At 39.8% G+C, this 25,278-nt stretch overlaps 1 protein-coding gene and 1 pseudogene across 2 annotated transcripts in view; one reads left to right on the top strand and one right to left on the bottom strand.

Moving 5' to 3' along the window:
- Positions 1-18: 18 nt before the first annotated feature.
- LOC118585561 lies at positions 19-15,141 on the top strand (annotated as a pseudogene).
- Positions 15,142-21,610: 6,469 nt separating this feature from the next.
- LOC118585325 (zinc finger protein 431-like) overlaps positions 21,611-25,278 on the bottom strand; it is a 29,946-nt gene continuing 26,278 nt past the window's right edge. For both annotated transcript variants that reach the window (XM_036189732.1, XM_036189733.1), the window contains exon 4: positions 21,611-25,155. In XM_036189732.1, coding sequence (XP_036045625.1) covers positions 23,595-25,155 — 1,561 coding nt within the window. In that variant the 3' untranslated portion in view covers positions 21,611-23,594. The remainder of the gene's footprint in view (positions 25,156-25,278) is intronic.

The raw sequence follows: 25,278 nt of genomic DNA, 5'->3' as shown, positions 1-25,278 counted from the left end.
TCAGCCCCAAGGATCACCATGTGGAAGCACTCCAGAGAGACACTCTGCACTGGGGGCTATAAAGAGGGTGCTCACTGGTTGGATGCTTCAGAGCCCTTGAAAGGGTGAGTAGTCTGTTTTCTTAAGCCTCTTTTAAGCATTCTCTTTGTGTAGTTTCTTCCCTCTGCGTGGGTCAAACAGAATCTAGGGAGAGTGCTTACCCTGTAACAAGGAATCCCAAAGAAGACAGCTCAAGAGGATACTGATAAATCAGGCAGAGAAAAATGAACCTCTGGAGGGAAAACTGACTTGGAGGAGGAAGCAACAGAGTATCATAATCCCAAACGTTCCCCTCCCCGAGAATCATAAAGAGAAACAAAGAGACCTGAGTCTCCTTGACTTTGTAGGTCAGATTCAGCAACCGACAAAGGCAGGCAGAGATTTTACACCCTCCCTTCATGAGACAACCCTGCTGCTATTTTCCTCTGTGGCATAAAAAAGAGGCAGCAAGGTACTACAATCTTATTAGGCTTCCTCTGTTCTAATTATAAATCACTCCACGTGACCGCCTGAAAACGTACATAAAACTGGTAGTGTTTGCTACAATCAGAGCTTTCAGCGAAATGATTCACTGGAAACAAAAGGGTTAACTTGCGAACTGCTTCTGCAGGAGAGCTGAACAGCTCCTCATTTAAATAACAAAACAAGCTTTGCTAAGGCAGGCAACAAGGGCTGCACCGGGCAAGGCACTTACTCGGATTTGACAACTCAAGAGAAGATTCCCCAACACTCAGCACCGGAAATTAATTTCTCCTCTCCTGCTGTGGTTCTCTCTCTCTCTCTCTCTCTCTCTCTCTCTCTCTCTCTCTCTCTCTCTCTCCCTCCCTCCCTCCCTCTCTCCCTCCCTTCTCTCTCCCTCTCTCCTCTCTCTCTTCTCTCTCTCCCCTCTTTCTCTTGCTCTCCTTTCTCTCCTCTCTCTTCTTTCTTTCTCTCCTCTCTCTCCCTCTCTCTTCTCTCTTTCCTATCCTTCTCTCTCTCTCTCTCTCTCTCTCTCTCTCTCTCTCTCTCTCTCTCCTCTCTCTCTCTCTCCCTCTCTCTCCCTCTCTCTGTCTCTCTGTTACTACAGAGCTGTTTATTTACAAAAATCCTGACCCTGTTCAGTAACTTCCGGCTAACTCATTCAGAACCAAAGTCAATAGGTAGCAGACGCTTTCCCTTTGATTTGGAAACTTCTAAAGGTCTTTCAGTTTGATTGGAGATGCCCACAGAACTGAAAACCCTTGCTGCATAAACACTTACTCTCTTTGTGTCTCCACCTTTTCTTCCAGCTCTGACTGCCTGTCTGTATCTCCAGCATTCCCCTCTGCCCGCTCTAGTCCCAGGTGGCCGACTGGCCTAAAACAGGCACCCTGCTGCCACCTGCCCCTTCAATTAAACTCCCCAGTTCTCATCTAGTCTAAAAATCTTCCCTCTTAACAACTTAAAAATAAACTTTTCCTCATCACTCATAAAACAGCTATTTTTGTTTCTTTACTGATTCATGATTAAGAGCTTTTGTTTCCATACAAAAGAATTTCAATTCAAGCTTTTGATTTTTAAGGCTAAATCTAGCAAGGTGAAACATAAAGTTCTAAATTTATAGAGACAACTAACTTATAAGTTGTTAAAAATAGGTTCACTTAAAATTCGCTTAAATTGTAAACTATTAAAGATAACTAAACAATACAACTTAATGATTAATCATCTAGCTACTAACTTATAAACTGTTAAGGATAAGTTTAATTGTAAACTATTAAAAATAATTAAAATGACTAGTCATCTACCCAGTAACTTAAACTATAAACTGTTAATGATAAGTTTTACCTAAATTATATGCAATTAAAGATAAATAAAAGGATACAATTTGTTGCTTAATCATACTGGAAATGATCATATTCTCTATTGAAAACTATATCTATAAACATGCTAAATATTAATATGACCAATTCCTTTCTTAGTTTCCTGGCATTTAAAAATGTTTAAGCTTCTCATAGATAAAACTATGCCACGCCTTAATTGCTGCCAGGGCTCTATTTTAATTATATATACTTTGCAATCAATCACCTTCCTTTGATAAAAAGGCAGAGTCTATTCCCCCAAGTTACTTCTTTACAAAAAAATTTCAGACCTAAATTTAACTGCCAAAGGCCTATACTCTTCCTTCTAACAACTAAAATCTATAGCCACTGCCTCCAATAAAGCTGTGGTTTTATATACCGAACACCCTTCCCAAAACTTCAGCTGCCTTCTCAACTTCTCTCATTGAACAAAAATCAAGTAATTGGACTCATTTCCTTGGGTTAATGCCAAATCTGAGAACAAGTTGTCTGGCTACCAGATCCCAAATAAAAAAATAAGCTCACCATACAGGTTTCAAAGTAACTTATTGTCTTACAATGACTTCCCTCAATAATCAATCACTTATGTTTCTTGGCAAATTAAATAGAAAGAAGATGTTTTAGGATGTAAAGCTTTTGTAAGGACAATAAGGTTTGAATAAGTGATTTATGGGTCTGAGATGTAAGATAAAAACAAAAGACTTAAGTTATGGGGATATATAAAGGATTAAATATGAAAAATGCTTTGGGATAAGTTGTTTGGATATGTAAGTGCAAGTTATGAGGGTCTGAGGATGAGAAGGCTTCGATGATGATGGGAAAAAGTGATTTGAGATGTATAAGGAAATGAAACATGTTTCAGATTTCTGTCTCTTGCTATTCCGCTGTTATACTGAGACTCCAAAGGTTCCTAGTTTTAACATTAATCAATAAAATTCTGATAAGCTATTAATCTAGCACTACTACTATTATTATAGCCACAAGCTTGGGATTTTAAATTCCCTTTGATTGTTTTTTAACTATGGACTTGAGGATGCTTCTTATTATGTTGAAGGCATATGTCTAGTCTATATTCATCCAGTTTTTCTGGATAGAACAAAATGCTTTTAACCAAATTAATTTTTAGGTTTCCAAACTTTTATTATGACTCAAAATATGAGTCTCCTTGCCTCTTCTACAACATAGATTTCAATACAGACTATAAATAATAATAATGAACATATCTGAACTTTTTGTCTCTTTAAGAAGGTTCTCATAAGCTTCATTAGATCTAAATACATCAACGCCACAGACTTCCAAGAAGTTCTACCAAGCTGTGGTTTGTTTTCTCACCTGCCTATTTTTTTCTGGGGTGGAGTGGGGGAAATCCTCTCTCCCTGGCCTGGAATGCCCCTTTCTCATCTGCCAAAACCATGCACTTAAAAGTTCCAAATGTACACCTAAGACAAAATTTCCTCTTTAAATTTCCTTTACTTCATGTTCTGCCCACTAATATATATTTGTTTCAGTAGATTTCTAATCATTAAGAAGGTCATATCCACCCCCATCATCTTCTCTCCCACAAGCTCACTGCAGCCCTGCACTGAGCCCTCCAGCTCACACTCCAGGGGCCCCCACTACACTCTCCAGGCCATCTCCCAGCACAGACTGATCCAATTGCTGACTGCACCCTCCCAAAGCAGACTCTTCCACAGCTGCCTCCACCTCTCACAGAGCCTGGACAACAAATGAAACAGTCTGCTCTTCCTGGGCCTCCATGCATTCCAGCCTTCAGAAGCCCCAGCCTTGTGCCCATGTCAGCATGGAGTAACCATGAGCGATTTCTACACCGCTTTGTCATTCTCCCCTATTCCTATACTGAACTCCCCAGCTCAGCAACTGGACTGCCCTTGAAAAATATTGTATATATTTTTTATATATATTGTATCATATAAATTCTGCCCATAGTCCTGCTATGTATATTTTATCATACAGTCTCCATATGTTTTTCTGACAATTGTTCTGTTATAAAAATCTGCTATGTATACTTTGAGACAAATTGGTACTGCCCCTTTTGTAGCCAAAATGGTTTATTATTGTTTGATTACAAATTTGAGTTACAGGTCAACTTTTGCTACATCCTTGGTCATATAGATGCACACTGCTATTCAGGTAACTCTTTATCTAAAAATGCTTCATTAACCTTAGTTACTCAAAACAAATTAATTAAAGATTAATACACAAAAGTGTATATTCTAAACAAAACTATTCTTTTTTGATAACTCAAACATTTTTTAGACACACTTAACAATATCATACCATACTATTATAGATTTTTATGTTACTCCTCTGCCCTTTCATGGATCAGAAATTTTCTGGGATCACAAACAACTACACCTACAGGGTGTTTACACTAGTTCTCAGCTTGCCATCAACATAGATTATTGATTCTTATTAATTTCAGAATCATTACAATATTACTTATCATTCTTCTAGTCATCTTCAGACTTTCAAATTATCCACATTACTCACAGCCCTTAGAGAGATTTACATGCTTCTTTTTTTTTATTAAAGAAAAAGGGGGAGGTTCCAGAGTCTGTGGGAGTATACAGCAGGTGACAACTAGTCAGCCCACCAGACAAATAACTCTGATGGTGGGAATCCCCACCTGGCAAGGCCGTGGGTCACTGATTGCAAATGTCCTGTTGCTTCTGTCTGTAGTTTTTCTCATGGGTCCCTTCATTTCTTCTCTAAAAGCAGCTGCCGGTGTTCCCTCCATGCCTGCAAGTGTATCTCATGAATATATTCCATCTTATGGGCACATATATCTGTGGATGATTAGGAAGACGACTTCTTATTAAGCTGTATAATTTTGATGAATAGAAAATATATTAGGGCACTCGGGAGGCAGAGCCAGGCAGATCTCTGTGAGTTCGATGCCAGCCTGGGCTACCAAGTGAGTCCCAGGAAAGGTGCAAAGCTACACAGAGAAACCCTGTCTCGAAAAACCAAAAAAAAATAAAAATAAAAATAAAAAATAAAAAAAGAAAAAGAAAAGAAAATATATTAGGATTTGCTTCATAACTAGATCTATTATTCCCCGAGGACTTTAAGACACTTAGGCCTTGTTTTATATCACTAGCTCAGATTGGCATAAAGAAATCAATAATTACTTCTCAGTTATAAAGCAAGCCACATACAATTAATTGATTCAAAGCCTCAAGAGCAAATTCAAATAGACTGAATATAAACGGATCATAAGTTAAAACTTTACAGATATACACAAGAACAGAGTTGCAGATGTCTAACCAAGGTTAGCACAAAGCATCCTAAGATTCTATGCCAATTCTTCATGTGCTAAAAGTCTGGCTGATAAAGACTCCCTGTGCATTTCTCTTAGTAGTTTGTCTCACTGGGTATTGTGCTCTCAGGTCCACAGTCTTACAGCAGAAACCTTGAAATCAGGCATTGCCATGGTTACTCATGCCCTTCAGATATGGCCTTTGTAATTTTTTTGTTACAAAAAAAGTTTGTTGTTAAATGTGTATATAAGCCACATAGAACAGAGGAGGTCTAGAGGGAATCAAAACTAGTAAAAATTAGAACTTAGGAAGAATTAGAGCTGTAGCAGAAGAAGAAAAGAGCATGACTGGAACAGTTTGTGTGTGAATTTATTATACCTAAGGAAATTTTCTAAGTCTTGCTCCTGAAAAGCTTTCTCTTAGCAACCTGGGAAGGAGTCTGAGAGCAGGACTCACAGGCCACAGTAATCACCAAGGTCCTGGATTAAAAGAAGCCTTTACCAACAAATCTAATATCTTCATGGTGGTAACCAGGAGGCAGGACCTTGTGGGCTAGCCTTAACTGCCAAGGGGCCATTGGAGTCTAAGACAAACCACAGAGACAAGGACAGTAGCTGCAGTGCTGAGTACATTCCTTTTGCTCTGAGAGATTATGTCTTTAATATCACATATGGATGTATCCATATCCCTGGCAGCCTCTTAAAGTTCCTGCAAAAGATGTTGTGGATCCCAGAAAGGTCAAAATGGCTGGCCCCAGTCTGGGCCCTGGTGTGTGAGCCCACATCCTGCAGTCCTTCACAGTAGCAGCAGCAACTGAAAGTGAGGCCCCTGGGCCCAAGGGGCCCCATGGGGTCAATAAATGGGGATGGCACACACACAATGACTTAGACCCCATCTCAGGATTTCCATCAAATATACTGCTGATGAGGTCCTTCATAGTCCCTTTAAGGTCAAGGTCCTTCCCATGTAGGATGCTAGCAAAGTGACTGCATCTGGGCCAGGACTCAGTTCCTATGGGGTGCCTGACAGCCTACCTGTGGAGTTTGCAATAATGCCAGAGATGCTGGTGAAGGCTTACTGGCTTTCCAGATCTCAGACAAAGAGGGAAAGCCTCAAAGAGCCACTGCCCACAACAATAAAAATGGCACATATGCCATTACCTATATCTCTGATAAGACCAGATACTATGTAATTTGGGTTGGCTATAGTAAATACAACATTCTCCTTACCTTATCTGGGCCATGCCAACAGGTGAATCCAGCAAGTACCTGGCCACAGGTCCTGAGATTGCCCCTAATGTGAAAACTGGAGAGAAAATGGGCTTTGTAGTGGATGCCAAGACTGCTGGGAAAACGAATTATGGCCTGCATAATTCTGCATGGCACAGAGGCTGAGGCTGATGTCATTGAAAATGAAGGTGGCACCTATGACATTTTCTATACTGCTGCCAAGCCAGGTACCTACAGGATCTATGTGTTCTTCTGTGGTGTTGATATCCCCAAAGCCTCCTCACAATCATGGCCACTGATAGAGAAGTCATAGCCATGGAGCAGGCCAAAGTAAATGCATGTCCTTCAGGTACTAGGTGACTGAAAAGGCCCTATGTCCTAGTCAGTGAATGGTCTAGGCTTTAAGCCCTTTGACTTAGTGATTTCTTTAGGGAAAAGGGGTTGGCTAAAGAAACCCACCCTGACCCTGGAGCCCAGAACTAGGAAAAGATGGCTCAGATAAGGCCAGTGAAAGAAACGCAGTTTGGCTCAACTCAGAGCCAACTGACTTGTAGATCCAACAAATCACAGAGCAAGACAGTAGAATCCTGGCCCTAGGGCCCAAGGCCAGGGAAAGAAACACAGCCCTCCTTTGGGACCTGAGCCAGAAAACACTTTATCTCCAAACCTAGAACCAAGGAAATATACCCTGACTCTGAAACTAGTGTCAAAATAACACTCTTGGTCCTAGAATCAGAGTCAGTGAAAGAAATGTGCTCTGACCTTAGAGGTAATGTCAAAAAGCCAAGAAAGGCCAATGAAAGAAATACAGTTTGGCCCTGAAATCAGGATGAAATCTGTCCCTAGCCCACAAAACTGGCCAATCCCTGGGCAGAAAAAAACTAACCAATCGTGAGTTGACTCCACCCCTAGGACATCCTATATAAACCACCCTGCCTGGTCAGTTGTGAGCTATTCTCTCCACCCTGGTAGAGGCAGCTACTCTCCTAGACTCCTCCTTCCCAAATAAATTTCTTTCTCAAAAGAGGTTTGGGTGTGAATACCTCCATTCACTGGAGCACAGAAGAACCTCCTGAGATGTCCCTCAGTGGACAGAGCAAGAGAGAGCTGAAAAAGTAACACTTTTCTCCTGAGCCAGAGAAGAATGCTACATTTTTGCAATTTCTTAGGCAATTTTGCAAATTCTTTGCAATTTTCTTAGAAAGAGAACTCTGCTAGGAAGCCCCCTTAAGTGGGGGATTACCAAAGCTCAGCTGTAAAGGTTCTCCAGGAGAGAAGCAGGATTGCTATATCCTGTGGGAAGACCAACCTCCATCACACCAGGTATAGCCTGACTTTCCCGAACAGTCAGGATACCCTTCCCTGCTGAAACAGTTCCAGGCCTGACTTTACTGAGAAGTCAGAAAAATTTCCCTTCCAGGGTTGGGCTGCTTCTTTACAGTTCCAGCCATCAGAGCTATGCTAAACAGCTCCAGGTGTCTGGGACACCTTCAGGGCAGATCTGCTATTCTGAGCAGCTTGGGGTGTCCAGGATACCTCACCCTCCAGGGCTGAACTGCCTCCTTGCAGCTTCAGCTGTCAGAGCTGTCCTAAGATGCTCAAGGTGTTGCCTGACTCCCCAGGTAGTCAGGACACCTTTCCCCAGAGTTGCAAAACTCACATTTTGGTGCCAAAATCCGGGACCAGATCCACAGAGTTGCAACAAATTTATTTACAATTTCATTTGCTGTCAGGAAAGGAGAAATCACAGGAGAGATAGCATGGTCACTGTCAGATATGCCCACACTGAAGTCAGGCTTCACAAGATGCACATCAAATATATGGGCAGCCACATCCCTGAAAGCCCTCTCCTGTTGTATGTGAACTATACAACAGTAGGAGCCTTTCTGCATATGGTCCAGGCCTCGTGTAGGGAGTAGCCAACAAAAATACCTCATTTACCATTATCACAGAAGATGCAGGAGAAATTGGTTTGAATTTTGCTACTGAAGAACTGACTCTCAAAAGCAGATATCAGCTACACTGACAACAAAGATGGGACATATATAGTGACCTTCTTGCCCACCCTCTGAGGCAACTACAGCACCCTGGTGAAGTATAATGACAAGCACAAGCTACTCACAAGTGAAGTTAGAATCTGTTGTTCAAATTTCTAAAGGTCTTTAAATGAAAACCTGGAAGCTGATACTAGGGTGAAAGCTGAAAGATCAAAGAAGCAGAGCAAGCCACAGCTACCACCTCTTACCTCAGTAATCCCTCAGCTTGAAAGAGCTCCAGCTGAGAGAGCTTCCAGTCAAAAAGCCTCTGTTTCCTGTATCCTTACATCTTATATACCTTTCTCCACCTATCCATCCCTTCCTGGGATTAAAGGCATGTGTGATTACCAGTACTAGGATTAAAGGTGTTTTCCAACACTGCCTGGCTCTGTTCTCTCTCCTACACTGAGTAAATCTCATATAGCCTTTAAACTCACAATGATCCAGAAGGATCTCTGCCCCTCCCCCGAGCGCTAGCATTAAAGCTGTGTGTCACCACAGTCTGGCCTCTATGTTTAATCTAGTGGCTTGTTCTGTTCTCTGATCTTTAGGCACTTTTAAAAAAAGATTTATTTATTTATTATGTATATAGCATGTATGACTACAGGCCAGAAGAGGGCACCAGATCTCATTACAGATGGTTGTGAGCCACCATGTGGTTGCTGGGAATTGAACTCAGGACTTCTGGAAGAGCAGTCAGTGCTCTGAACCTCTGAGCCATCTCTCCAGCCACACAAATTTATTAGAATACACAGTGTATCACTACATTTCCCCTTTTTTTGTCTAAAATAATAAAGGAACATTATAACTAATATAAGAAAAACTATATACAATAAGTACAATAAGTTTATATCATATATACAGTCAATAATTACATTAACAATGTCTAGTCTATTAACATTTGACAGATTCAGAGAAAATACTCTATTATCCTATTTTGGTGAGTCAAAAGTGTTGTACCTAATTCACTTTCTATCCTAGCATGTATTACCAACCCAAAACTATCTTTTGATGTCTTTTAAACTTACACACTTTACATCTTTTTAGTTTCTTTTCTGAATTTGTTAACAAGGAAAACTATAACTATCTAATCTTTAACTCACTCAGACACTGGAAGGAAATAATATTAACTGAGTAAGCAGGAAGTGCAAACAAGCAACTTCCAAAAAATATGAGAAATCACAGAAACAATGCTCATCATCTTCTCTGAAGTATATTGGTGCTACCAGGAGCAGACATGTCTCATTTTCATAAAAAAAAGAATCTATAGTACTAAGACATCTTAAATGCCATAATCTGTAGATCTCTAAAGTGTTTGAATATGACCTATCTAAAATATATCTTTTTGACATTGAAAACATACCTAACTGGATGACAAGTTTGATTGTAATGACTAATTACTAACTTGCACTTCTTTATATAATAATTAGTTGGTAATAATAACTTTCAAGGACTAGAAATTTGCATTACATTGTTAAATTAACTGTATAGATACAATACCTTGAAAATTTTAGAAAAATATTTACAGTATATTCTAACAAAATCAATTTCAAATTTGTATCAATATACAAAATTTGTATACAATATACAAAAATCCAATCCAATGTAAAATATTTTAAACTAGTAGTTGCTTTCAAAAAGTAAATTCAGCCTTTTTATCTTATCATATCCATATTTTCTTTTTTTCTTTTCAGAGTAGATTCAATAATCTACTCTTTTCTCCTATCATTTTTTTAGAGTAGATTCAATGATCTACCTTTTTATCTATATCCTCTTTTTTCCCTTTCCTTTTCTTTGTTTCCAAATAAGAACCATGAATCTAATTTCCTTTGTTCAGCTTTTTCCTGACTATTAACAATAACAACTTCTAACCAACCATCCTAAACAATGACAAATATCCATAACTTGTTGAATGACCAAAAACCACACACCCACCTCTTGCAAATGTAGGTGTCATGTTCTTTAAATTACTTCCTGTTATCTGGGGGCAAAGGCATTTTAGGGGATCCTGTAAAGACATATTTTGGGTTAATTGTCAAGTCCTGGGAGAGGTAGGTATACCATTTGTTGTCCAGTCTCTGCATAATGCAAAAGTACAGGGCTTGTCTCAAATCCTGGCTAGAGTAGTCTGTGAGGCTGTATCATCTCAGGTAGCCATCTCAATATTGTCCTGAGAAGTTTGTAGTCCAAAGCCAGTCTTTAGGTGGTGTTTGACAACTTGGTAGTGTTATCATAGTCCTGAGGGAATCGTCATTGTAGGGTCCCATCATCTTTTTGGAGACCTCAAAGTTGTGGTTAGGCATGGTTGTGGTTCACTACAGAAAATCTTTTTCTTGGGACAAGTTTTCTGCATGATTTGTTGTTTTTCTTCAGGTGTCTCATTTGTCCAGTGGTCTTCAGATTCCTTAGCCCCCATTCTCCTGAAAGACAAAAACAAAACCCTTCTCCAATCATATTGGGAAAGTTCCTAATCTAATCTTTATCAATTTTGATTTATAGTTTCTCCTGATTTTGTGTTCTCTCTTCTATAGCTGTTCTGTCATCCAGACCTGTACAGTTTTTACAGAGGGCATTAGGTTCTTTAACTGCTCTGGGAAGAAGTTTCTTCCAGCATGACAGGAAAGGAATAAATGGATTTGACATGGGGTGGGGGGAGTCCTTCAAGAGGCTCCTTAGGGCATTTCCCAATGACAAAGTCAAGGGATTACTTTGTCCCTTGTTAATCTACATTTGTTACTCCAATGCTTGCCTTTGCCAAAACTTCTGCATAATCTAGAAAGAAGGGGAGTTCTGTTGGGATTATTCCTTAGAAAAACATTATTTTTAGGAATGCCCTGTTTACAGTCCCTTTTTAGGTGACCTTATTTACTGCAATAGAAACATTTGACATTACAATTTTTCTTTAAACATCTGGAAATCACCTCTCCTACCCAAGCATCATCACAGTCATGAGATTCAATATTTATTGTATATTGGATCCATTCCTACAAGGGTGCTGATTTTGCCATTAATGAACTAATTACCCATTTGCATTGTGCATTGGCATTTTCAAAAGACAGAGATAAAATTATTATCTGTTCAGCTTCTGAATTTGGTATCATTCTATTCACTGCTGAAATCAGTCTTTGTAAGAAATCAGTGAAAGTTTCTTTTGGGCCCTTTATAACTTTTGTAAATGACTTAATTTTCTTTCCTACTTCTTTAATTCTGTCCCAAGCATTCAAGGCTGTCCCATGCAGCATAAAGCCAGGGTGTGGTCATCATATAAATAATTGTCTTTGTATATCACCATAATCGCCTTCTTCAAGAAGTTGATCGTGGCAAATTTCAATACCCAGAACCCTACTCCATTGTTCAATGGTCTTAGCCTCATCTTTCCACCAGGTCCTCCATTGTAATTGGGGACCAGCCTCTAAAAATGCTGTAACCAAATCTTTCCAGTGTTGAGGGATAATTCCATTAGAAGTTGACCACAAATTTAACATCTGCTTCACAAAAGATGACTGGATACCATATGAGACTATTGCTTCTTTGAATCTCTCCTCAAATCTAACATTTGCATAGGAGTCAAGTCAGCTCTTACACAGCCTTGAGAATATATATCATTTGGCAGTTCCTGTAAGGTTACTGGATAAATTAGCATTGGCTGTTTGAAAGCCTTAGGCTGTTTCTTTGTAACCTTATAATGCAATGCTGAGATTGGTTCTCCTTTTAATTCTTCTGTTTGGGTCTGAATATTTCTATTGTCTGTTTTAACAGGCTTTCTAAAACTTTTATCTTGGCACTCATATTAACCAACTTTTTAAATGATAAAACAGAAATGATCAAACAAATAATATTTATAATACATTACATAAATCCCATCAGCATTAATTATCCTTTCAGTTAATTGTTCCATTTTCAGACTGTCTATCATTATTGTATTATCAAACAGAGACCAAATTCCCTCAATTTTAAAAATGTTTCCCCTTTTTTAATGTGGGAAAAAAACTTTCTTTTAAATAATTCCTCCCTTTAAGAAATCCCAATTGACTCACCACCCCTGCTAACAATGATGATTCAGACAATGTGACAGGAGCCTGAGGAAGGGTCCTAGAGAAAGTCAGAACCCACTGGGAGAGGAAAGAAGAGAAAGATCCAGCTATCTGCATGGGGAAATATGAAAAGTAGCTAACTCCTGCTGGTTTTGGAGCCTGAGAACCTATGAAGTTTGCTGCAGAAGGGATGCAACAAAAAGTTAGGCAGCAGGGTAGGGACTCTTGCCCAGGTGTGGTGGAGATTCTGACCACATATAGCTCCAGACTGAGTGAATTCATACCCCAAAAGATGGATGCCACATGTAACTCAAATCTTAAAATGGTCTTATAATTAAAAAACCCAGAGCCTGATGTTGGGGTGAAAGCTGAAAGGTCAAAGCAGAGCAAGCCATAGCCACCACCTCTTACCTCACCAACTCCTCAACTTGAAAGAGCTCTAGCTGAAAGGGCTTTAGCTGAAGGAGCTTCCTTAGTTGAAAAGCCTTCAGCTGAATGGGGTGTCCTCAGCCAAAAGCACCTCCAGCTGAAAAGCCTAGGAGCTTCTACTTCCTGTCTCCTCACACCTTATATACCTTTCTCCACCTAGCTTTCACTTCCTGGAATTAAAGGCATGTGTGCTTCCCAGTACTGGGATTAAAGGTATATCCCAATACTGCCTGGCTCTATTTTCTCTCCTAAAATGAGTCAATCTCATGTAGTCCAGGGAGACTTTGAACTCACAGAGATCTAGACAGATCTTTACTTCCCAAGTGCTAGTATTAAACGTGTGTGCCACCACTGTCTGGCCTCTATGTTTAATCTGGTGGCTTGTTCTGTTCTCTGATCTTCAGGCAAATTTGTTAGGGTACACAATATATCACCACAAGGATCAGCTGCCAACTTCCTTCTGGACATCAGTGAGACTGACCTTAACACATGACAACCAGTATCAAGTTCCATCTGGATATGACAAGCCCTGTCTGCTGAAGAAGCCGCCCCAAAACCACATTGGCATTTCTTTCATCCTCTGAGAGGTGAGTGACCATCTATCTAGTCAGCATCAAGAAAGGCAACCATATTACTGGAAGCCCATATCCATTATCATGACCCAGTCTGACACTGACAATTTTTGCTGCACCCAAGTCTATGTGACCAAGGCCTGTCAGAATGCCAGACTTTAGAGATATCCAACTTTATTGTGGACACAAGAGATGCAAGTTATGGTGGCATATTCTTTGGGGTAGAATGATACAGCAATGTGGACATCCAGATAGATGACCTGGAGGACATTATCTGCAAGGTATCCTACCTCCCTACTGTGCCTGGGGGCTATATCATCTCCAACAAATTTGTGGATGAGCATGTGCCTAGAAGTTCATTCATTGTAAAGATCAGTGGTGAGGGAAGAGTCAAACAGAGCATCACTTGGACCAGCCAGGCTCTATCTATGGCCATAGTTGGCAGTATCTGTGATGTGAACGTGAAGATTCCAGAAAATAGCACCGACATATCTGCCCATGTTCCCAGCCCCTCGGTCCATGTCACCCAAGGTGGAGATTGTGTCTGTGGGGAGGAACTCTCACCATATCCAATTTGAGTCCCAGGAAATGGGCATTCACATAGTCAGTGTAAAGTACCACAGACAGCATGTAACAGGAAACCCCTTCCAGTACATAGGGGCCCCTTTGTGAAGGAGGTGCTCACAAGATCCAGCCAGGAGGCCCTGGCCTGGAGAGGAGAGAAATAGGCATCCCAGCTGAGTTCAGCATCAGGATCGGGGAAGCAGGTGCTAAAGGCCTCTTCACTGCTGTTGAGGGCCTAGAAAGGAAGAGATTACATTTGATGACAATAACAATGGGTCACATGGTATTTCTTATGTTATCCAAGAGCCTGGTAACTATAAGGTATCTATAAAGTTTAACCATGAGGCCATCTCTGACAGACCCTACCTGATGCTCATCATCACATCCAGATGACACTCACTGCCTCACTGTTATGAGCCATCAGAAATGAGGATTAAAATTTAATCAGCTAGTATCCTTTGCTATAAGGCTGAATGGTGTAAAAAGAAGGGTTGATGCAAAGGTGCATAAACCCTCAGGAGCAGAAGAGGAATGCCATGTTTCTGAACTAGAGCCAGATAATCAATGACGAGTTCAATGGGAGCCATGTGGTTGGGATACCTTTCCAAGTGCATGTTGAGGGGGTTGGCCAAACAGGGAATCCTGCTCTAGTGTCAGCCTAAGGTGCTGGGCTTGAGGAGGGTACCACAGGTATCCAGTCAGAATTCTTTATCAAAACCACTCAGGCAGGTCCAGAGACATTTGTTGCCATTGAAGAACCACCAAGGTTAAAGCAGATTGCCAAGAACCCCAGGAGAGTACCAAGTCATGTACACTCCCGTTGCCCCTGGAAACCGCCTGATTGGTGTCAAATATGGTGGACCCAAACACATCATGTGTAGTCCATTCAATGCCAAGTTGACAGGCCAGGGTCTTGTCAGCCCAGGCTCAGTCAAGTCCTCATCCATCTTGGTGGAGCCAGTGACCAGGTCCTCATCAGAAACTGGCTACAGCACCATGCCCAAGTCATTCTCAGATACCAGTAAGATGACCTCCAAGGGGACCGGGCTCTCAATGGCCTTCATGAACCAGAAGAGTTCTTTCCTAGTGGACTTCAGCAAAGTGGGGGTCCAACATGCTGTTAGTACAGTAATGATCTAAGCCTTAGACAATCAGATTTAAGACTTACAGCGCAACATGGGAGGTAATATTTCAAGACAGATGTTCTGGAGTATGGTCCTCCAAACAAAGCAGCTACCATGATCAGATAATCTGTGCCTACTTGCAAAAGACTAGCAAGAGAAGTCTGTGGACTGTTGACATTTTCTCAGAAGAGGGGTTGATGATGGTCATGAGACTCTCACCTGAGATTCCAGCTGCTCTGTAAACACATCTGTATGCAGTTCTGCCTTGATTGCACTGGGTCTATCAAGATGGCATATCCTTAGGGTCTTGAGAGGTTCTAGAACTTCTGTCTTGTAATATCCACACCCACCCCAAACTGTGCTATTGGGATGAGTGGTTACAACAGCCTCTTCTGCCTTATTCACAGCTGCACAGGATGCAACTTGGCTTCAAAGTCCTTGGCCATGTAGTTTCAGAAGCCACTGTTCACAAGCACTCAGATGGTGTTCAGATGCCCAAGTCACTTGATGGGTGCTTCAGACCTTCATGTGGATGGAGAAGCCATGCAGAGGCAGAATATGGTTACGAGATTCATAAAGCCATCCTCACTGACAGCCCAACTCCCAGAGCTGTAGTTGGAAGTTTTCATATGTCCCCCTTGGCCTGAGGTCAGGACAAATCTCTCACCCAGAGTCCCACAGCCCTTTATGAAATAATCACTCAGAAGTTAATATTAACTATAAGTGCTGCTGTCCACTCAGGCTTATCCTTGACTAGCTCTTACACTTAAATTAAGCCATAATTCTTAATTATATGCAGCCACATGGTTTGGTACCTTTTCTCAGTTCTGTTTTATCATCTTGCTTCCTCTGTGTCTGGCTGGAGACTCCTGACTCAACCTTTCCTCTTTTCAGAACTCTCCTTATCTGCATGCCACACCTATACTTCCTCTCTGGCTACTGGCCAATCAGCATTGTATTTATCAATCAGTCAGAGCAACATACATCCAAAGCATACAGTAACGGCATTCCACAGCACAGAGCTGATGTGAAGGGGGCAGTCACTGTCATAATCCACTGCCTCTAACAACTCTCGCTGGAGATCTTTGTGCCACACACAGCTGAAAATCAGAAGCCTTAGGGTTCACTGGCATGCAGCAGTACTTGGTGGTTCCTGGTCTGCTAATGTAAAGTGTGAGAATCTTCAGCTCTGACTAGGGATCTTTTAACTCCCTGTTATTAGTGACACACAATGTAAATCATCCCAGTGGAGGTGGAGTGCAGTGCTGGTACTGAAGCCTCACTAGTCCCTTGGTACTTCCTCCTCACTCAGTGTGAAAGCAGAGGCTCCCAGAACAGCAGCTTCAGCCTTAACCATCTCTGACACATTAACAACCTTACCATCAGAGATCCTTGACTCTGGGTCTGCTCTTTAGAAAGCTAGAGAAGCAGGATAAGCCCATTGCTGACCAGAAGCTCCCAGTTCCTGAGCTCCACTCCTGGAAGAGCCAGCTTGAGCCCCACATCCTCCAAGAAGCACCCATCCCCTGCCCAGAACTCACTATGCCTTCCCCATGAACACTTATGTCCCAGTGTTTGACACTGAGGCTGAAGGCCAGCTTCCTTTTACCTCTCTCTGGTCTCCTTATACTCTACATTCTCTCTCCAAACTAGCCTGCACAGTCTTGCAAACATGAATGGATCAATATACAGGCACTGAACAAATGCCCTACTGGCATTTGGTGTTGTCACAATACTGGTGATATCATAGGAAATTTCAGGGCTCTCCAGGATACAATAGAATGTTTCAGAAAGAGACTGCTGATGTCATATTGTATAGCCCCTGTCTCCTGGCTATCTAGCTCACCCTAAAATGACCTTAATACAAGGTATGAAAAGGCAAGACAAATATCTAGATACATAGGTCTAAAAACTAGGCCTCACTAGATTCCACTCCCTGCTTCTCAAAAACAAAAAGCTATTAATCACTAAAGCTCCAGATAACAAGGACAAGGGGAACAGCAAGTACACAGGCTTAGGCAAATAACCAAATAAGGCCAAAGCCTGAGATATATCCAGGCTTGTCCAAAGAAAAAGACTATAACCCTGCCCAGCACCCAGCTAACTTTTAGCCAATAGACATTACTAACAATAATGCCACCCACACAATTAAATTATACCTAAGACAAGCTAACATCCCACCCACACAATTCAATTATACCTAAGACGTTCTAATGTTCTTAGACACTCCCCTAAATTAGGCTTAAAAGGACCCATCATGCCTTCCCTGGGGTCACTGTTATTCTGCCTTTGGGCTGGTTAGATGGCCTCAGTATACTAGAATAATAAAAATGCTCTTGCCAATTGCATACATGGATGGTGATCCTTTGTGGGACTTCTCCAGGATCCCAACAGGTGCCCTTTCAAGGAGACTGTCCAGGGTCAACCCTTGAGTATCTCTTCCTCCCAGAGGATCTAACTCTGCTCCATTAGAAACTTTTTATCTGTGGGTAGTTGAAAGTTCACTTTCAAAACACTGCCCAGGATTGGTCCTAGCCCTCATTAAGATCCATACTCAATAAAAGATCCTGAAAAAATAGGTCAGGATGATGCAGTTGAGGAAAGATGCATCTTCTGAAGTGAAGAAGCACCTGGGGGAGATCATGGAACACTTATAGTTGTGAGGCCATCAAACCAAAGAGAAATCACATATGTAATGGTAAAAAATTTCCCCTAGATTCTCATCAGAGCTCATGTCAGCCATAAAGCTGTTAGTGACAATGTTCCCTATATTGGGACTAACAACAATTAAGTTAAAATGTTATTTCAACAAATTCAAGATTCTTTCCATAAAAGAAAGCTGCCATACTTTGTGGGCCATATTAGAGCTCACCCCAATCTTCCTGGTCCTTTAGCTGAGGGTAATGCAATGGCTGATAAGTTAATAAGGATAGTAGCAATATCCTAAGTGGAATTGGCTCAACAGTCACATACTCTTCATCATCAAAATAGCAAAACCTTAAGAAAACAACTGGATCTTACCAAGAAAGCAGCTTGAAAACTAGTTAAATAATGTGGGGTATGTCCAAAATATTTTCTTGTCCCTTACTTAGAGGTAAACCATCAAGGTCTTCTTCCTATCATCTATGGCAAATGGATGTCACTCATATTGCAGAATTTGGTAAATTAAAATATGTATATGTGAACATTGACACTTATTTAGGGTTTTTAATGACTAGTGCACAATCTGGGGAAGCTACAAAACATGTAATTACACACTGTTTGAAGTGTTTTTTGTATATGGGTATACCAAAAATTCTTAAAACTGATAATGGTTCTGGATATAGTAGTAAGGCATTTCAACAAATTTGTACCCAATAGGAAATGGTACATAAAACAGGTATTCCTTATAATCCTCAGGGACAAGGTACTGTAGAAAGGGCTAATAGCAGTCTTAAAATACAACTTCAAAAACTAAAAATAAAAAAGGAAGACATTTACCCTCAATCACCACATAATGCATTAAATCATGCTCTTTTCATTCTGAATTTTTTGAATATGGATGTCCGTGAGCAATCTGCTGTGGATAGATTTTGGCACAGTAGCACCCAAGTGACTTTTGCTCAAGTGAAATGGAAAGATCCCTGCTCAGGATTATGGAAGGGTCCCAATCCTGTGTTAATATAGGGTCGAGGACATGTTTGTGTTTTTTCACAAGAGGAGAATGAAGCTTGGTGGTTACTGGAGCGTTTGGTAAGGAGTGTAGAACTAAGGAAGGTCAGCTCCAATGATGTTCCCATAGAGGAACTAGAATGAAAGTGGCTGAATTAGTATTTTGGAGGTTTTGTCACTGGTTAATGCAAAACGAAAGGAAACAGAGCTTGGAGCTATGCCACTTTTGGCTTTACTGGCTCCTCTGGGGAAATACTTTATAACGCCTAATAGATGTGTAAGATTTTTGCTAAGAGATTTACAGCAGTTCAATACAGTAATTTCACCCTCAGCCTGAAGCAAAGCTTTTCAGTGGAGCAAACCAAAAGTACTACTGTAACAGAAACATTTGTCTAAATTGAAGCACTTAGGGGAGCTATTATGATTTTGGGTAAAGGAACAGCCTCTAGTTAAAAACAATTTACCACTGAGAGCGCATCTCTGCTGGTCCCAGAATGGCTGAAAGAACTCAGCAACTTTGGGTATGGCTTCATCCCAAGAATGTTACAGTCCCTTAGCAACAAGTGTTACAACTCCATAACAACAGCACTCACTAAATCCCAGTGTTGTATATCAAAGCTGACTATAAACTCTGAACTTTAGAAATGATTTGTGTACTTCCTGTTGTGTTAAGTGAGCCTTTCTAATAGTTCTATAGTATAAGTTTGGTAGAAATCATTTAGGTGTTTGCTAAGTTAGATATATGGTAATAGAGCTACAGAATGTCTATAAGATATGTAGTAATAAGTAATAAGAAGTAGGCCGAGCGGTGGTGGTGCATGCCTTTAATCCCAGCACTTGGGAGGCTGAGGCAGGTAGACCTTTGTGAGTTTGAGGCCAGCCTGGTCTACCAAGCGAGATCCAGGAAAGGTGCAAAGCTACACAGAAAAACCCTGTCTCAAACCCCGCCCCCCACAAAAGTAGTAAAAAGTAAAGACATGTAGTATATTTGCTAATGTAGTCCTATAATAAGCTTGTAAAAAGCAAAGATGCTAGTTGTAAATGTAAGTTTAAATAAGAATATAAGAAGTAAATATATAAGTAAATGTAAGTTTAAATAAGAATGTAAGAAGTAAATATATAAGCATATTTGCTAAGGAGTTTCTTTAAGAATTTTAACTTGTGAGCTGGGCAGTGGTGGCGCATGCCTTTAATCCCAGCACTCGGAAGGCAGAGCCAGGTGGATCTCTGTGAGTTGGAGTCCAGCCTGGGCTACCAAGTGAGTCCCAGGAAAGGCACAAACTACACAGAGAAATCCTGTCTCAAAAGAAAACAAAACAAAACAAAAAACAAAAAAAGAATTTTAACTTGTAAGAAGCATAAATGAATATAAGTTATATGTGAGTTTGTAAAAAAAAAAGTGTAAATGTTGAGTGTGAGTGTATGCTTAATGTATATGGTGAAAAAATGTGAGTCTATGCTTAATATATCAAGCTGGCAGTCTGAGCATTTTCAAAAGCTCCAGAAGCTGCTAAGATGCTAAGAACCTGTATGACAATCACAGACAGGCATCTGCAACTGAGACCCATTGGAAAATTAACACAGCAAAGAAAAACCTGAGCTAGCAGCAAAAATGACACAGTTTAAAATGCTACTGTAATTAAAGATGTCTTTGGCTTGAGAATGAAAGCTGTAGAGATACTTGTTTGAACTAAAATTTTTAGCTGCAAAAAGTTTTTGGTTGTAAAACATTTCTTCATATTTGGAAGGCTGGTACTAGAATTTATTATTTAAATTGGGTACTTAAGAAATGAACAATAGTGATCTCATTGCAATGGGATAATTTTCAATTTATTTATGGTGATGAACTAGGAACTGTTTTCTGTAATTATTTGTGTTTTTAAAAAGTGAACTGTTTAAATGAAGAAATTAATTGTTTCTACCTAGGCTTGAGATGCAGCTTTGCATATGCATATATGATTTATTAACAGTGGTGATTCATGTAATGTTTTGTGTTAAAAATGGAAGTTTTTATGGAACTGTTTATGTAAAAATGGATTTACTTAGGAAACTGGTGTTGTGTATAAATGGAAAAGTTTGGATTTTCTTCTAACTAGGTACGAGGTTTTGTTTAAAACAATTTATAAAGAAAAGAAGGAGTGGGCTGGAGAGATGGCTCAGAGGTTAAGAGCACCAAATGCTCTTCCAGAGGTCCTAAGTTCAATTCCCAGCACCCACATGGTGGCTCACAACCATCTGTAATGAGATCTGGCACCCTCTTCTGTGTACATAATAAATAAATAAATTTTTTAAAAAAAGAAAAGAGGGAGTTATGAGTGAATTAAGGTTGAGTGTATTGACAGTAATCCACCCTGGTTTGAAGTTAAGGAAATATTTAAGTTTGATGTGAATACCTCAGAAGTTTTTCCTATGTTCTCTTAGCAAGAAATTCAAATGGTTCTGTTAAGAGTTTGATTTGAGATGTAAGACTGAGAGAATTGTAGCTATGTATAGCAAAATTTGTTAACCTGTTGATGTTAATGCTGAAACTAAGGGATTCTTTAAGTTTGCAAATACATTAAGTTTTTGGTTTAGAAAGGGCTATATGCAGCTAAGACTGCTGTAGTCACCTTGGAGCCAATCCAAAAAGGAATGCCATCTTTATCATCCTCAATTCCCATACTGGGAGGTGTGACAGCTATGGAGATCGCTATGAACTATTAATGAGGAGTTGTTTTTTATATATTAAGAAAGGGGGACCTGTAGGAGCCCATTTTCAGGTTTCCTAGTGGCTTTACCCAGCAGGTCTGCATAGAGAGTATGATTGGACCATGGGTCTGAGTGCAGGTGTCTGAGATGGTCTGCACTGAGCTGTGCTGGGGGAGGTCTTTTGCTCCAATCCTTGGCATTTCTGTGAATACCCTAGGGCAGAAACAGTTGGTGCCCATTGGAATAGGTTCCAGGCCCTCCTGAGGCTATCCTGTATTTTCTCTGTTTCTCCCCACTCGAAATCCTTCTATCTAACATTTTCTGCTGCTGACACTCAAGAGCACTCTGGGGAAATGTGGGGGTTGTGGGAGCCCTCCCACAATTTGGGGAGCTTTAGGTAATGCTTGTCCTGCTGGAAGAAGTAAGTCCCTGGGGGTAAACATGAGTTCACATCCACACACCATTTCCAGTTCCCACTTTCACCTTCATGCCACAGGTGGATGATGTGAGTTCTTAGCTTCCTGCTTCAGCTGCCATGTTTGATACTTATTGCCATGCCACTTTCATGGTGATCCTGTATCTTTCTGTATCCAAGGGCCAACTATTCCACAAGTTGACATAGACATAATGTTTTATCACAGCAACAGAAAAGCAACTAATACACATCAAGTTTTATACCTGGATGCCTTAATTTTATGTAATTGATGAGAATTTCTGTAGAACAGAAAAGTGCTACCTCATCATTTAAATTCATAGGTCTTTGGTCCATATGAGTTTGAAGGTGCAAATAAAATAAAGAGGGACATCATAATGCTTGAACAGATTGGTGACACTTGTCAAATATTTTCCCCAGAGTAATCTAGTGTAACTGAATGTAAGTCTGTTGGGTAAAGATCTTACCAAAACCTTTATGGCCATATTTCCCTCAATATTATTTTTTTAGGCCCTCAAAGACTACTGTAAAATGAAAAGGCTTTAACAGACAAACATAACTAACATAAACTACAGAACTTTACCACATTCAGTACATTTATAGGGTTTCTCTGCAGTGTGATTTTTTTCTCGTGATTTCAAAGACTGCTGATTCATGCAAAGGCTTTACCATATTGATTACATTTGTAGGTTCTCTCTCCAGTATGTGTTTCATTATGCCTTCAGAGACTACCTGCACATGCAAAGGCTTTACCACATTGATTACATTCATAGGTTTTCTCTCCAGTATGTGTTCTTTCATGCACTTGACTGGTCTGTTGTGAAAAGGCTTGGATTACATTCACAGGATTTCACTCCAATATATGTTCTTTTATATATCTGGAGACTATTGGCACATGTAAAGGCTTAACCACATTAATTTTACTCACTGGGTTTCTCTTTAGAATTTATTCTTTCATGTATTTAGAAAGGATTGTGTTATGAAAAGGCTTTATCATATTGATTATATTTGAAGGGCTTCTCACTAGCATGAGTTCCTTTATGTATTCAGAGACTACTGGCACATCCAAGGTTTTACCTCATTGAAACATCCATACAGTTTCTCTCTCGTGTTCTTTTATGGATTTGGAGGTGATTGTTTTGAAAAGGCTTTATCTCATTGATTAGATTCATAGGGTTTCTCTCCAATATATGTTCTTTTATGTATTTGAAGATGACCTTGAATTGCAAAGGCTTTACCACACTGATTAGTCTTAGGGTTTATCTCCAGTATGTATTCCTTTATCTATTCTGAGATGGTTGAGACAAAGGTTTTACCACAATCATTTAATTCATAGTTACTGTGCAGAATGCATTCCTTTTGTATTTGGATATGTGTCATGTAAAGGCTTTATTACATTGATTGCATTTGTAAGGTTCCTCTCCAGTATGAATTCCTTTATGTATGCAGAGATTATAAGCACATGCAAAGGCTTTATCACATTGACTACATTCATGGGGTTTCTCTCCAGATTATGTTCTTTTATGTATTTGGAGATGACAGTGTTGTGAAAAGCATTTATTACATTGATTATATTTGTAGGGTTTCTCTCCAGTATGTGTTCTTTCATGTCTTCAGAAACTATTGGTACATGCAAAGGCTTTACCATATTGATTACATTCATGGGGTTTTTCTCTAGAATGTGTTCTTTCATGAATTTAAAGGTTACTGTGTTGTGAAAAGCCTTTATCACATTGATTACATTTGTAGGATGTCTCTCCAGTACATGCAAAGCCTTTATCACAGTGATTACATTTGTAAGGTTTCTCTCCAGAATGTGTTCTTTCATGCATTTGGAGAAGACTGTGTCGTGAAAAGTTTTTATGACATTGATTACATTTGTAGGGTTTCTCCCCAGTATGTGTTCTTTCATGTCTTTGGAGATAACTGTGTTGTGAAAAGGCTTTATCACATTGATTGCATTTGTGAGGTTTCTCTCCAGAATGTGTTCTTCCATGTTTTCGCAGAGTACTGGCACATGCAAAGCCTTTACCACATTGATTACATTTGTAGGGTTTCTCTCCAGAATGTATTCTTTCATGTATTTGGAGACAACTGTGTCGTAAAAAGCCTTTATCACATTGATTACATTTGTAGGGTTTCTCTCCAGTATGTGTTCTTTCATGCATTTGGAGACTACTGGCACATGCAAAAGCTTTATCACATTCATTACATTTGTAGGGTTTCTCTCCAGAATGCATTCTTTCATGTATTTGGAGAAGACTGTGTCGTGAAAAGTCTTTATTACATTGATTACATTTGTAGCGTTTCTCTCCAGTATGTGTACTTTCATGTATTTGGCGATAACTGTGTTGTGAAAAGGCTTTATCACAATGATGACATTTGTAGGGTTTCTCTCCAGTATGTGTTCTTTTGTGTATTTGGAGAGTATTGTGTTGTAAAAAGGCTTTATCACATTGATTACATTTGTAGGGTTTCTCTCCAGAATGTGTTCTTTCATGTGTTTGGAGAGTAGTGGCACAGGCAAAGTCTTTATGACATTGATTACATTTGTAGGGTTTATCTATAGAATGTATATTTTCATGTCTTTGGAGACTATTGGCATATGCAAAGGCTTTATCACATTGATTACATTTGTAGGGTTTCTCTCCAGAATGTGTTCTTTTGTGTATTTGGAGAGTATTGTGTTGTGAAAAGGCTTTATCACATTGATTACATTTGTAGGGTTTCTCTCCAGAATGTGTTCTTTTGTGTATATGGAGAGTATTGTGTTGTGAAAAGGCTTTATCACATTGATTACATTTGTAGGGTTTCTCTCCAGAATGTGTTCTTTTGTGTATATGGAGAGTACTGTGTTGTGAAAAGGCTTTACCACATTGATTACATTCATAGGGTTTCTCTCCAGTATGTGTTCTTGCATGTCTTTGGAGTCTACTGGGACATGCAAAGGCTTTCCCACATTGATTACATTCATAGGGTTTCTCTCCAGTATGTGTTCTTTTATGCATTTGAAGATGACCATGACTTGTGAAGTCTTTATCACACTGATTACTCTCACAGATTTTCTTTCCAATATGTGTTTCTTTATGTATTTGGAGACTACTGTTGTGTGAAAAGGCTTCATCATATTGAATACAACCGTAGAGTTTCTCTCCAGTATGAATACTTTCATTATTCTGAAGATGACTGTAGTATAAAAATGCTTTTGCACATTGAGTATATTCAGAGGTTTTCTCCCCAATATGATGTTCTTTGTACCTGTAAAGATAATTGGCACATGTAAAACCTTTATCACATTCAGTACACTGATGAATGTTTATATCTGAATTAATTTTACAATATTGTCTAATTTTTAAGACAAATAAGATCTTAAAGTTTATA

The sequence above is a fragment of the Onychomys torridus genome, chromosome 6, assembly GCF_903995425.1.
Source record: "Onychomys torridus chromosome 6, mOncTor1.1, whole genome shotgun sequence".
NCBI classification, from domain to species: domain Eukaryota; kingdom Metazoa; phylum Chordata; class Mammalia; order Rodentia; family Cricetidae; genus Onychomys; species Onychomys torridus.
This window is presented reverse-complemented; position numbering and strand designations above follow the sequence as displayed.